The sequence below is a fragment of the Electrophorus electricus genome, chromosome 5 (genome assembly GCF_013358815.1).
Source record: "Electrophorus electricus isolate fEleEle1 chromosome 5, fEleEle1.pri, whole genome shotgun sequence".
Taxonomy (NCBI): Eukaryota; Metazoa; Chordata; class Actinopteri; order Gymnotiformes; family Gymnotidae; genus Electrophorus; species Electrophorus electricus.
In genome coordinates, this window is record NC_049539.1 from 14,224,853 (window position 1) to 14,239,732 (window position 14,880).

Below are 14,880 nucleotides of genomic sequence, written 5' to 3' on the forward strand. Positions count from 1 at the left end.
TATATGTTTTTTATATTATTCATTAAAATATCTTTTCATTTTTAAATTCCACAATTATTTTCAGAATAAGTGCGATATATAATAATGAGAAAATGTATTTGGATTTCTACTGGCGGTGCTTTTCCAGCGCAAACAAACTGAACATCGACTTCATTTGGAATTGAAAAGGGTTTTGCTTGAACAGCTGCTCAAAAACTGAGAACCTGAACTTGAAAGTGAAAGAATAATAACGTATCTATTTCCCTTTTTGTTATTATAAACTTCTGAGTCCACGCTGAGTTCAGTTTGCAATTATTCCGTTTGAAAGTCCCTGAAATACCGTTCAGCCTGCAGCTCTTGTGCTCATCAATCATTGCGGTCTCTATGGAAAGGGGAAGCCCACAGTTATTTTTTCCTACTGTGGGTTGGACTGGGCTGGAGACACAGAAAAGGCCAGATTTAAGAATAGCCATGACTTATTTTAACAAAACAACGCGCTTCCGGGTTGGGTTTCCCAAGCGACCGTTTCTCAAATCCATTTATAACTAACGTTGTATTTTAAAGTCTTTCGTAAATTTAAGAGTAGTCCAACTCTGACCCATTTGTAACTACTTCCTAACTTGAAGCTCGCGTATGTATAGTGTTTTTCCAAGCAAAGATTCGTTGCTGGCAAAAACAGTACAAGCTCGATCTTAAAATATATTAGAACTTTTTAAATTCAATATTGAACTGTTAGCTTTCATCATTCCTATGATTTTTAAAAATATATTTATTCATAGGATATTCTAAATGAGTGAGGCCATAAAAATCGTGACTAAGAATATAATTAATAATAGATTTAATAACAAGTGTGCAAACCAAAGGACAGACAGAACAGGCCAACAAGGTGATTAAGGAAACTGGAAAAAAGGGGCGTACACTTAGCGAAGACTAACGGAGAACAATAATAAATAACGATGAGCAAAGACTTAGACAAATAACACAGAACCGGGCTACGTAAGATGAACAAACAATATTGACGACGAGGCTAAACAAGGAAAGCAACATGCAGCAAGGGTAACTAAACACAGAGAACAAACGAGGTCTAAATAGAAACACAATGATCAAGAACTAACCTGAAACTAAAGACAATGACCAACAAAGAGGGTACCTAGAGACGCTGTTTTTATAACACTACAGTCAGGGACAAACTCGAAACAGCTGGCGGGGAAAGAGGACGAGACAGGAAACCATAAACACAAATAAAAACCCAGAGGGGAATTTGGTTGCCATGACAACGGGGACCGCTCAGATCTGCGGACGTGACAAAAGGTCAACGAAGGCAAAGTTTTTAGCAGCTATTCGTTCAAAATGAGTTGTCGCTGCTTCTGCCCTGTACCAGGACGGGCAGAAGCAGCTTCATGGTTAGCAGCCTTCCCCAGTCCTTATTACAGCCCTACTCTCAGATTCAGTTATATAAACTGAATTGTTGTACAACTGCATTATGTAAACCAGATATCTAACTTCTGTATTACTGCGTTTGTCTCATTTTCCTTCGCTGAACTGAATTCCGGGTTGACTGATGACACAAACTGATGAGGCCAAAAGATCAATCAAAGCCACAGCAGTATGCTTAACAACAGCATCCGCATGTTTAGCAAACTGGGTTTGGCTCTTAGAGCAACGAAAACAGGCACAGCATGTAAGTTTGAAAACGTCCTATTGTCAATATATAACACTAATCTTATAAGCCTTGTGTCTGTTTGGGTATATATATATATATATATATATATATATATATATAAAACGGATATATATATATATATATATATATATATCTATATCCGTTATATATATATATATATATATATATATATATATATATATATATATATATCTATATCCGTTATATATATATATATATATATATATATATATATATATATATATATATATATATATATATATAAAACGGATATATATATATATATATCTATATCCGTTATATATATATATATATATATATATATATATATATATATAAAACGGATCTATATATATATACATATATATATATATATATATATATATATATATATATATATATATATATATATATATATATATATAAAACGGATATATATATATATATATAAAACGGATATACAGGATTTAGAAGACATCTGAATCTTATAACATTTTCCACTTAAAATTGATCAGCCAAGACATGTCTGGTGTGAACTAGTGACAGGTTCAGTATCCCTTACTTGTTTGCAACAATACCTTCACAGCTTCAGAGCAAAGCTAAACAAGTAAAGTCTGAGCACTAAACATGTCAACCAACTGAAGGAGGTGAGCAGCAATGTGTTCAGTGAATTGGAAGTTGACATAATAACAGGGGCTCAGTTGGAATTTCTTTATTACTATTAATTTAAAAATCTTTACAAAAATAATTAAAATAACTAAAACACTAATTACTTTTCCATACCATGTTACAAAATAAAAGCACAGACAATCATACCTTTTTTGCTGGTGTTTTTTTGCTGGTCTAGTGATGGTCTGGTGTTGGTTTAGCTAGTTTAATGATGGTTTGGTGTTGGTTTAGCCAGAATGCCAATACTGGTTGTCCAGCACAACAGCATCCAAAACATAACATGGTTGGCAGGGACTGGGGCTGTGATGGACCCCAGGGTCTTATCTTTTCATGGGGTCTAGAATCCCTGGCAGTGCTCCAGTCTGTGTGTGTACCTCACCCAATCACCAAATAAAGGTTTTTAAAAAATACCTAAAAGATCCCATTGTTTCAGCATGTGTGACTGTCTCTGGGACTTCACATACTCCCATTTATGACAATCATTTCTCCTAAAAAGTCATTAACAAAACTGCAGCACTGAGAAAAGCAGCATTTTATGAAAAAACTTGACGTTTTTTCTTTATTAAGTCAAATGAACATAAGGGACAAGAGGGTGAAACAAAAAATACAAACAAAACAAAAAATCTCACAAATAGTTCTGGTCCCAGGACCTTCTAAAAGCCAGAGTCCACAACTAAGTGGATAGTGCTGGAGAGGGTTTGATGTTCTGGGCGGTGTGCTTGCTGCATTTAACTTCAAGGCTGTCAGGACATGCAAACCATGTGTAACATATTACATATGCCTGAACATTGTTTGCCTAAACGGTGCCAGAAAGGCAGGTGAATATGTACAGAACGTGACAAGTGCTATATGTATTACCTGAAAAAGAAACCTTATATAAACAATCAGGAACAACTTTTTTAAACAGAACAGGCATCCACAGTATTGGTATACAGGGCAGCAAAAACTAACCCGTGTTACTTCCCCAAAAATACACTGAGCCCCCAAAATTCAGGATCACAGCAAATGTACATGTTTCCTCTGGCTGTACTTGAAATAACGGGAGTGAGCGGCCCATTCAGTAGATTGCCGAGAACGTCTCCACTAAATTTGGCTTTGATAGTAAAGGGAGGAAATGGTAAATACTTGTGGGTCAACATTATGTTTAATCTGTGTCAACATGCCCCAGGAAATCGAAATATTTTCTGCCTCAATATTTGTTGCTTTGAAAAGTATATCAAGCAGTTGAATTAAACATTTCACTTATGCAGAACTCAAGCCCATGAGTTGTTAATATTTGCTTTATTGTCAAACTAAAAATTAGTTCTTACTGCCAGGTATGCATCCCTCTCCCCAACTTTGTTATTGCAAACAAGGATATGACTTTCATGAGATCCTGTTTCTGTCAGATACTAAAGCAAACATATGATAATAGTTTAAAACTATTTAAGCTTGTACTATATCAGTGGTATTTCCCATTCTAGGTATCAGGTATGTATGCTAACTTGTGGATTCTTTGAAATTACTATTCTTAAAATTCAGCCGTTCAAAATGGCGCTATTATAATATCAAACATTATCATGGGCTGTTAATTATTAGATAAGGGATTCTTTTTAGTTTTTCCTTTCTTTTTTTGCAGACATGGGGACTCCATATTTTCTGCTCTGTTTTGCCATTCTGAAGGTATCTGGTAAGATGATAATCTTGTTCTTTAAAAAATAACATTTTAGGATGGGACTTAAAACATTAGCTTTAAATAACCTCATAATAAATTATTACTCTAATATTGCATTTTGCTAAATAATAAGAATTCAAGACTGTTAAAGGTTAATATTTCCATTAAAATTATGCTGCAGCCTAAATGATTTAAAAAGACATTGAATTGGTATGCTGGTATGCTGGATGGTGTTTTCTGTTGTTATTGCAACAATGCACCAGTCATCTAGTACTGTCTTTAAAAGTGTGGTATTGGATCCAAGCTTTTTTTAATTAATTAATTTATTTATTTTTACTAAAAAAGTATGCTTAAGAAATAATAATCCTTAAATAAGCATCAAAATTTTAGGCAAAAAAACAACAACATCTGAATGAATTTGTTCTAACCAGCCTGTATCAATATTTTGCTAATCAAAAATATTTAGCTAACTGCGTCCTCCACATTCCACATTCAGGCTTCAGGCTTCTCCCCTGTGTTGTATGTCAGCTGTCACATTGATAATATCTTGTGTTTCTTACAGTTTGTGAACACCAGCCTGCTAAATGCACTGTATATGATTATGACTTTGTTTAAATACAGTGATATGTAAATATACTGTATATTTTGAATATATTTATTTGTGTGCAATGGACACTTACTGACCTGTAGTGAACCCAGTATACATCATCTTTATTGCTATAGATGTTAAAAATAATGTAATAACTCTCTAACCTGTGATAACATCTGATAATTATTGATTAATCAATTGAGTGACTTGTGTTATTCCTTAGAACAAAATCTTAGGTGCTCACTTGTGCTTTGTGTTTAAGTGGCTAACGCTATGTTTAATTTAAATAAATTTAAATAGTGTTCTTTGTTCCCCTCCAGTCATTGGATGCCCAATAGGCCGTGAGTTCATCACTGCTTTCATGCCTAATTACGAGCCTAATAGCGGTCAAACTAAACTCACACTCGCTATCACAGCCCAGGACTCTGTAGCCATTGTCACAGTGGAGGTGAAAGGTCTCCGATACAAAGATTCATTGAGGATAGAGAAACAGGCTACAAAATGGATCACCATCCCAGAGAATACTGAGATCAGTGAAGATGGAACTTCAGCCAGAACGGTGCTGGTTACATCTGACGCAGACATCATAGTGGTGTCCTCCAACATCAAACCGTTCACTGGGGACAGCAGTGTGATATTCCCCACAAGCCAACTTGGCAAGAGTTACATAGTCTTCACCCCAGATGGAGGACCCATGCAAAAAATTGTGGCCATTGTTAATGGCAAGGATGCCAACACAGTTGACATCCTGCCATATTCAGATACAATGCTTAAAAGCAAGAAGCAACTGAAACGTGGTGTCAAAACAACTGTGAGCTTGGCTCCCTACGAAGTCTATTTGCTTCGGAGTGAGGGGACCTTAACGGGGACCAGGATTGAGTCCAAGGTCCCCACGGCCGTGCTTACGGGGCACCAGTGCCTCAGCATCGTCAATACCTGTGAGCATGTCTACGAGCAAGTGGTGCCAATACAGTCACTCTCGAATGAGTACCTGGTTCCAGCCATGCACTTACCCAACAGCAAGGACACTGCCCATGTGGTCGCAGTTGAGGATGAAACGGATGTGACTGTCCAAGGCCTTCTTACGCAGCACAAAAAGCTCCATGCTGGAGAGCTTCTGGACATTGCAATTCAACTGCCAACTATTATTCAAAGTAACAAGATGATCATGGTTATGTATACCAGTAGCAATATCCCCTTTGATGAATTTTTGACTAACGTAATTCCCACATCAGGGATGTCAAAATCATGGTCCATTTATTCACAAGATGATTACCAGAATTTCGCAGTCATTGTCTCAGAGGCAGAGTCCAGGGGATCTGTTTTTGACTTGCTGAATTTGAACGTTTTTCCTGCAAACAAGAAGTACACATGGGCTATTAAACCAATTGGAAGTCAAAAAGGCCCTATGACCATATCTGGGGATTTGCCGAAGGCTGTGTATGTTTATGGTGGGAAAACGAGGCATGGGTATGGCACAACAGCAGTGTGCAATGCCGGTAGGATAAGAACTGACAAATATAATATTCAAATATTTTATTTATATATTGTATTACAATTTATATTAATAGACATTGTCTGAAAGCAATTGTTAATGTACAAAAAATTCTCCACTGTATTTTTAGCTCCTGTGCATCCAGGACCCCCACCTGATCCATGTGCAAACATCAAGTGTCGTGAGAGAGAGGAGTGTAGAAATGGCATGTGTGTCCACACAGGGTCTGCCACCTGTTGGGCCGTTGGAGATCCCCATTACAAAACATTTGACGGGAAGCGATTCGATTTCCAGGGCACGTGCACCTACACTTTGTCCACCACAACAAAAACTGAGCAGGGCCTCGTCCCCTTCACCATTCTGGCCAAGAATAATCACAGAGGGAGCAATAAGGTGGCCTATGTAAAGACAGTGTCCGTCACTGTGTATGGTCATAAGATAGCTGCCAGCCAGCAAAAAGGTGTTGTTGAGGTAAGAGGACTGGGCAGCTGCAGATGCGCTTCCCACACCTTGGCAATTTACACCTAAGTGTAATACACTTTCAAGCACTTTGCTGACTCAGCTTATGAAGGACACACACACACACACACACACACACACACACACACACACATATATATATATATAAATTAAAAAAATAATAAAAAAAAAAAAAATATATATATATATATATAGTGTGTGGTGTGTGTTTAACTTTTTTATTTATATTTATTTATATTTTTGCTTCCAGGTGGATGGTGAAATCACTCACTTGCCTATAACCATAGCTGAAGGAAAAATCCAGGCTGTGCAAAGGGGGTGGAACGTGTTAATAACGACGAACTTTGGACTAGAGGTGAAATATGACTGGAACATGATGCTCTACATTACAGTGCCTAGTACATATTCTGGCTCACTAGGTGGGCTTTGTGGAAACTACAATGGTGACTGGGAAGATGAGCATTTAGACCCCAAAGGAGGAAAACTCTCCACTATCCTGGAGTTTGCCAAGAGCTGGAAAGTTCAAGACATTGACTTGTTCTGTCATGATGACTGTGAGGGAAAATGCCTCAGCTGCCCTGCTGAACTTCAAGAGAAATACATGCAAGATGAGCATTGTGGTCTTATGGCAAAAGCAAGTGGGCCATTTGCTGCCTGTCACAAGATTATGGAGCCTAGCATCTATGCTGATAACTGTGTGTATGATGTGTGCATCAATAAAGGCATCAGAAGGTTCCTTTGTGATAACATGCAGAGTTATGCTGAAGCTTGTATGGCAGCTGGAGTGAAGATTGAAACAAACTGGAGGGTTCTGGCTGATTGCCGTAAGTGACCCTCCAAGTTCTTCCTGTTATTCCAATGTGTGACTGTTTAATCTCTCCTAGAATAAGTTTGTATAATTATGCAAACATTTTCGTCTTGACCATCCTAACAGCAATGCAGTGCCCAGAAAACAGTCATTATGAGCCCTGTGGAACAGCCTGTGCTGCATCTTGCACTGATCGGGAGGCACCGTCAAAATGTAAACAGCCTTGTTTGGAGGCCTGCCAGTGCAATAGTGGCTTTCTCCTCAGTGGAGATAAATGCGTGCCAGTGAAGCAGTGTGGCTGCATGTATGAGGGCCGTTATTACACCCCTGATAGCACATTCTGGGCTGACAAGATGTGCACTAAAAAATGCTCCTGCAGTCCAGAGAGCGGACAGGTGAAGTGTACTGCCACAAAGTGCAAGGAATCTGAAGTGTGTGACACACGCAATGGCGTGAGAGATTGCTACCCCCTGTCTTATGGGACCTGCCAGGGTTCTGGGGATCCCCACTATCGAACCTTTGATGGCAAGGCTTTCGACTTCCAGGGTACCTGCACCTATTACCTCTCCAAACTGGTTGACCTATCTGACTCATCACTGGTGCCCTTTGAGGTCCTTGTCAAGAATGAAAACAGGGGCATGAACAAAGCAGTTTCTTACACCAAGACTGTAGAGATAAAAGTTTTTGGATACAATATTATCATGAGTAAAGACAGTTATGGCAAAGTGATGGTAGGTAACTTTTTCAATCACATATAGCCAAATAAACATAACCATCATTGGGAGCGCAATGAGTGGTGCGACAGAAAAGTGTTGGCCCTATCTGTCAGGGATCACCACACTCCTGACATCCTTGTTTCCGTGTTTCCTTGTTGTGTCTATTTTCCTTTGGTTCCTGGTTGTTCCATTCCATGATTTTGTTTTCTCCGTCCCTCATTTGGTTTTCCATACCTGTCCCTTGTTTCTGGTCTTGTTAAGTTTATGTATTTGAACCCTGTCTTGATACCTGTATGTTGGCTGGTCATTGCATGCGAATGAATGTATGTGAGTCATCCTATGTGAGTTTCCCCTAGCCTTCGTGTTTGTTAGTCTCAGAGTTCTTCCTCATAACTGTTATAGCCTGTTTCCCATGTTTGCTTCCATGTGTTTAGTGCTATCTGCTGTTTGTTTTTAGTTACTGATGTATCCTAGTCCTTGTCTTGTTTAATCATGTATTCTCGAACGCTCCGTATTGGCTCTCTGACCCTGGACTGCTATATTGACTATGACTCTGGATTTGCCCATAATAAATCTTGCTCTTCTCCGCACATGCGTGCGCCTCCTTACCACTCAACGTTACATCATGAATAGCCCACACAACTTAACATAATCTCTCTCCCCTGTCAATTACAGCAACACTGCCATTGCATGAGCTGCAAATTAAATTAAATGAAAAAGATGTTGCGGAATATACTTTAGAGGAAGGAGATGACAGCTGGCACCCTCTCTGGTTGGCAGCTAATGCATAGGGCGAGGATTACCTGATGGGTGGGAATTGGCCATAACCAAAATAGGAAAAATTCAGGGAAAAATGAATAACCATGATTCTTCAGTTGATTTAAGTGAAAAATATTGTACAGCAAACAGAAAATAATATTATCAAATATTTGTTTTTTGTTAAAGGTCAACAACCTGTTTGTGAATTTACCATATGAGAAGGAGGATGGTGGCCTATCTGTTTTCCGCAGTGGATACTATGGAATGGTTCAAACAAAATTTGGCATGACTGTGAAATTTAACTGGGACAGCCATGTGTCAATTACTCTCCCTAGTACCTACGGTAAAATGGTAGGAGGGCTATGTGGAAATTGGAACAGCAACCCAAGTGACGACATGTTCATGCCCAATAAAAGTATCACAACAAACCCGTCAGTGTTTGGAAGCAGCTGGAAAGCCAGAAATGACCCAGGTTGCTCAGAAGTGTGCCAGGGCATGAAGTGTCCCAAATGCGACATTGCTGAGCGAAACAAGGATGTTTTCACAAAGGCATGTGGTTTCATTACTGACAAAAATGGTCCATTTAAAGGATGCCATGGGAAAGTCAGCCCCACACAGTTCTATGAAGACTGCCTGTATGACATGTGCATGTATGGTGGGCATTCTACAGCCCTCTGCAATATCCTTACAGTCTACACTGCTGCATGCCAAACCGCACTCACCATTGTGGAGAACTGGAGAAGTGATAGTTTCTGCCGTAAGTGTTCATTTATTGTTTTGAAATGGCTATTCATATTCAAATGTGCCATAACTGTATATTATTTTAATATTGCAGATGTCTACCCTACTCCTTGTGTTTAAATAGGACACTGATTTAATTTGATCTCTACCCTAACATGCCATCATTGCTGAACCTACTTGCAAATGACCACTGACTGACCAATGCTCCCTGAATATATCTCCCCACAGCTTCCACCTGCAAGGCTAATAGCCACTACGATGTGTGTGCTGCCGGCTGTCCCCAGACTTGCAGTGACCTCTCTGAGCCTGCAGCCTGCCAGGGCAGCCATTGCATGGAAGGCTGTGTGTGCGATGAGGGCTTCATCCTGAGTGGCAGCGAGTGCGTAGCCATGGAGCAGTGTGGCTGCATGCATGAAAGCCAGTACTACCATCTGGGTCAGGTCTTCTACCCGAAAGACAAGTGCAATCACAGGTGCATTTGTGGAGAGCAGGGAAGGGTCAATTGTGAAGACAACTTCTCCTGCAGTCCACATGAAAAGTGCGACGTCCAGGGAGGAGTTCAGGCCTGCTTCCCTGATGGCAAAGGATCTTGCTCAGTGTCTGGCTCCGGAACTTACTACTCCTATGATGGGAACCACATCACTGTGCCTGGAGACTGTGTGTACAGATTGGTAGAAGTGGTCCTGTCTAAAGACCAGAAGAAAGTGCCTTTCAGTGTGACAGTACAGTCTTCAGCTAAAGAAACAGTGGTCACAAGGAGAATTGATGTAGTAGTAGCTGAATATCACATTTCACTGCTTCCTGGTCTCTTGTGGGAAATAAGGGTAATTAGTTTGATTGCATTTTAATATGTGTGTAAACTCTCAAATGTCCATTACATCTTCACCTGACGTCTTCACACCAACAATGTAAACATTATTATTCCTGGTGTGCACACATTTGAGAACAATATTAAATGATGTGTGTATCTCACTTTTCTTGGCAGGTGGACAAGGTCAGATCAGTTCTCCCTCTGACACTTGAGGAAGGACTAGTTAAAGCCTATCAGAGTGGCGCCTTCATTATTTTGGAAACCAGCTTTGGGGTGAAGGTAACATACGACACAGTGTCCATGGCCACAGTTGAAATCCCATCCACTTACAAAAATGGTGTCCAAGGTCTATGCGGTAACTATAATGACGACAAAGCAGATGACCTCCTTTTGCCAAATGGCATGCAGGCTCATTCTGCTGAGCAATTTGTGGATGGATGGACCTTGTCGCAGCAAGATGTAGTCTGTCAAACAGGATGTGGCTCCAAATGCACAACACCTGACAAGGAAAATCAAATTAAGGCAGACATTGCTTGCAAGATCCTAACACTGGACAAGGGCCCATTCTCTAACTGCTATCCCAAAGTTTCCCCCATGACATTCTATGATGCCTGTACAAAGGATTTCAGTTTGCACCCAGAAGATCAGGCGCTTCCTTGTCGCTACATCCAGAATTATGTGGCTCAGTGTCAGCAAGCTGGCATCTCCATCAACAGCTGGAGGAATGCAACGTTTTGTTGTAAGTAGCTGCATATTGCTATATCCTTTCTGTCATCTTTCTAAGGGGGAATAGTGGTATGCCTGTGCATTTGCAAGTGAGTATGTGTGGGGGGACCAAATAGATGTATAGCTACTACTTATTTCTTCTAAACATGTCATTTCTCTCTATATAATCTATAGCAATGAAGTGTCCTGCTAGGAGTCACTATGAGGTATGTGCAGACATGTGCTCTTCTACCTGTGCCAGCCTTTCTGCCTCACACAGCTGTCCAGCATGCCTCGAGGGTTGTCAGTGTGATGAGGGCTTTGTGTTTGATGGGGATGACTGTAAGCCTCTAGAAGACTGTGGTTGTCTGGTGGATGGCAGATATTACAAGGTGAATAGTCTTTCCAATTTCTATCCTAACAACTCATGGCGGTCAGAGTAGAGAAAGCTCATGTGGTGACTTAGCTTTTGGTAGCAAGGAAAAGGTGATGATGCTTTATGAACTATGACTATGACTTTTCAACAGTCTGGTGAGTCAGTAGTCATGGGAGACTGCATAGAGACATGCTCCTGCAAGGCTGGACAGTTCACATGCCAGCCCATGCAATGCAATGAAGATCAGGTCTGTGTCCAGAAGGAGGGCATTTCTGCATGTGTGAATGGTAACTGTCTAGTTTTAAGCCAACTCTAGTCCTTTTTCATGTGACTTATGCAGCATATCCAAATATGTACAAAACGACAATGTTATTTATTGTTCCAGACCCCTGCAGGAAGAAAAGATGTCGTGAGAAAGAAGAGTGTGTGGAGAAGGACGCTAAGGCATTGTGTGTGGCCAAAACCAAGGCCTCGTGCCGAGCCGTTGGTGATCCTCACTATGAGACGTTTGATGGAAAACTATTTTCTTTTCAGGGCATCTGCTCCTATACTTTGGTAAAGACTTTGGGTGAGGACAAAAGCCTCACAGACTTCAGTATCATTAATAAGAATGGGCTTGCCCAGGGAGAACGTGGCTCTTACATTATGTCAGCCAACATCAAGCTGCAAGGCCACAATATAACCATTAAGTTTGGTGACCGCTACAAAGTGAATGTGAGTAAATCTGTAATTTTGCCTGGATGATTGCTACAGTCTACAAAGTAATATAAATTCACAATGAGCAACTTTAGGTGTAGTCATGTAATATACAGGGAGGTGACAGCATATTTAACATATTCCTTTATTAGGAATACCAACCTATGGCCTGTGAGGTTTTTTTTTTGGTTGATTCTGCCTGTACTCAGAAGTTAACTAATAGTAACTTGCCTTGTTCTCTAGACAGTTCTGCCAGATTTACACCAGCCTTTTTTATGAATGAACTTTTTTAAAATGAGCAAAAAATGCCTGCATGTTTTGCACATGTACCTATATATAAATGCAAATATACATCTTACTAACATGGCCACTTCATTAGGAATACCTGCACATTCATATAATTATCCACTTAGCCAATTGTGTGGCAGTAGCACCCTGCGCAAAATCACACAGTCAAGGGCCAAGCTCTCAAAAGGTACCCAGTATTAGTATGGAGGTCCTAATAAAGTGGCCATTGAGTGAGTGTTCATGCGGTATTCATAATAAAAGCACTCAACTAACACTCTTTGGTCAAATCCATATGAAAGAGACCAATGAAGGGTGACACAATGTACACAGCATAAAGCACTCTTTTAGAATCAGTCAGCTGACTTCAAACTACCATAGAGGAGCAGCAGTGATTAATTACAATTTGCAGTTGACTCTAAAGTGCATAGCTTTTGTGTTTCTGAATATATTATATTGACAAAAATACAACAATTTGTGCAATATGCCAAATTTATCAATAGTTTCTATTTCCTGCTTTGCCCAGATTGATGGTAAAGACTCAATCCTCCCTGTGAATCTGGACTCTGGCAGTGTTACCATTATTCGGTCAGGCATATCAGGAATCCTGAGTACAGACTTTGGCTTAGAGGTCACCTTTGATTGGGGCCAGTACTTCCAGGTGACAGTATCCAGCAGCTATTTCAGAAACCTGGCGGGCCTGTGTGGCAACTACAATGACAACGGCGAGGACGACTTTGTCACACCGGCGGGGAACCACGCACCAGACGTGATTGAGTGGGCGGCATCCTGGAGCGTTGCCGATGGTGACCACAGCTGTTGGCACTTCCCTCCCTGCTCTGAACAGGAGAAGATCCTCTACCGTGGCCCAATGTATTGTGGTGTGTTGGAAGACAAATCAGGACCCTTCTCCAAGTGCCATGACACAATTGCGATGGCGCAGTTTCCATCCGACTGCCTGTTTTACGCATGTCTCATGCACGGAAGCCACAAGGCCTACTGCACATCTCTGGAAAGTTACGTAAACACCTGCCATTTGGCCCAACTGGAAGTGTTATCAGAGTGGAGGCAGATTACTAAATGTAGTAAGTATAAACTGCATGCCCCAAACGTTGTATTCACTGGTCGACATAAGCTCCATCTGCACAACTGGATAATATTTGGACTTTGTTTTTCTTTTTTTCCTCTCCATGCAAACAGCTTATTGAAACGCTGCTCAGAGTTCTCCAGCATTTTCAATGGTATGCAGAGGTTTCTTAGAGTGTGAATAAACAGGTAATGTGGAATGTGATAACTCATAAATGTTCATGTTGTTTTGCAGACCTGACCAAGCAAAATGAAAAGAAGAAATAGAGTCTTAATATGTCAGCTTTCACTCTGATAAAAAATTATTTCCTTAATAACCTTTCATCTTATCAAGTGTAAACTCATACATTATTTCAATGAATGATTTATACTATCTCACTGTAGGATTAAACGTCTGCTTTCTTGTTAATAAATGCATGCAGCAACAATCCACTTTACTGTGTAAGTTTGTTATTTGTCTAATGTCCTCGATATGAGTCATATCGAGTCATCGATATGTCCTTGTTTTTGAAGCAAGTGTATATTTCAATAGGTCAAAGAAAATTGAAAGAAGTAAAAAAAAGGCCAAAGAAATAAGATATTGTAAAATATGTTAAAGTAAGCCACCATAACAGTGCAACAATTTTATTTTTTACCCCATAAACTATTCATCCAATTGCAAGCTATTTTTTTTTCCAAAATGGCACAATAATGTCCTACTTTTCTAGCATTGCAAAATCCTAAACTGAGTTCTTTTTTGCAAGTGTAACTACAGAGATGCATGCTTCTATAATATAAAATGCTTTTAAAGTGGATATATCTGCTTGGTTATTTGATATTTATTCAGTTTTCCATGACATGAGTTTTAATTTTAGATTCATTTTATAGTCTTTGGTTTTATGGAGTGTATCTCAACCACCACAGATTTAGTGAGTGCACATTTAGTTCCTTTTATGATCTGAAAAAAAAAAAAGTTTTTATATTTAAAACTAACCATCCATTATAGAATTATAAATGGGTCATTTACAGTTTAAAATTTAGATTAGTCCATATTATGACTACTCTTAATTTTTGATGTGTACATTGAGAGGTCAGGAGCCAATAAACTTTGTATGCAATTTTGCATGCAATATGCAATCTTTGTATATCATTTGCTTGGGTTTTGATCCTTAAACATCACATTATACTGACTGAATGAACAGGGATGTGTAGTAATAATTAACCCTGAGCTGCACTCAGAGCTGCACATAACCCTGAGCTGCACTCAGAGTCTACATAATGTGTCTGACATGGGCAAAAAAAAAATTGGCTTTGAAATGAGCAAGAATAATGCAAAGTGCATTATTATAATACCGAAGAGGAATATGT

The 14,880-nt window shown here is 39.5% G+C and overlaps 1 protein-coding gene across 1 annotated transcript; it reads left to right on the plus strand.

The window, feature by feature from the left end:
- Positions 1 to 3,912: 3,912 nt before the first annotated feature.
- On the plus strand, positions 3,913 to 13,965 carry si:dkey-65b12.6 (IgGFc-binding protein). Its single transcript, XM_027031658.2, has 14 exons — positions 3,913 to 4,001; positions 4,896 to 6,074; positions 6,201 to 6,541; positions 6,801 to 7,374; positions 7,485 to 8,089; positions 9,020 to 9,590; positions 9,803 to 10,398; positions 10,560 to 11,124; positions 11,286 to 11,482; positions 11,618 to 11,753; positions 11,852 to 12,180; positions 12,974 to 13,532; positions 13,648 to 13,688; positions 13,769 to 13,965. The coding sequence occupies exons 1-13, from the start codon at positions 3,953 to 3,955 to the stop codon at positions 13,653 to 13,655; spliced, it is 5,709 nt and encodes a 1,902-aa protein (XP_026887459.2). The 5' UTR covers positions 3,913 to 3,952; the 3' UTR covers positions 13,656 to 13,688; positions 13,769 to 13,965.
- Positions 13,966 to 14,880: the final 915 nt, after the last annotated feature.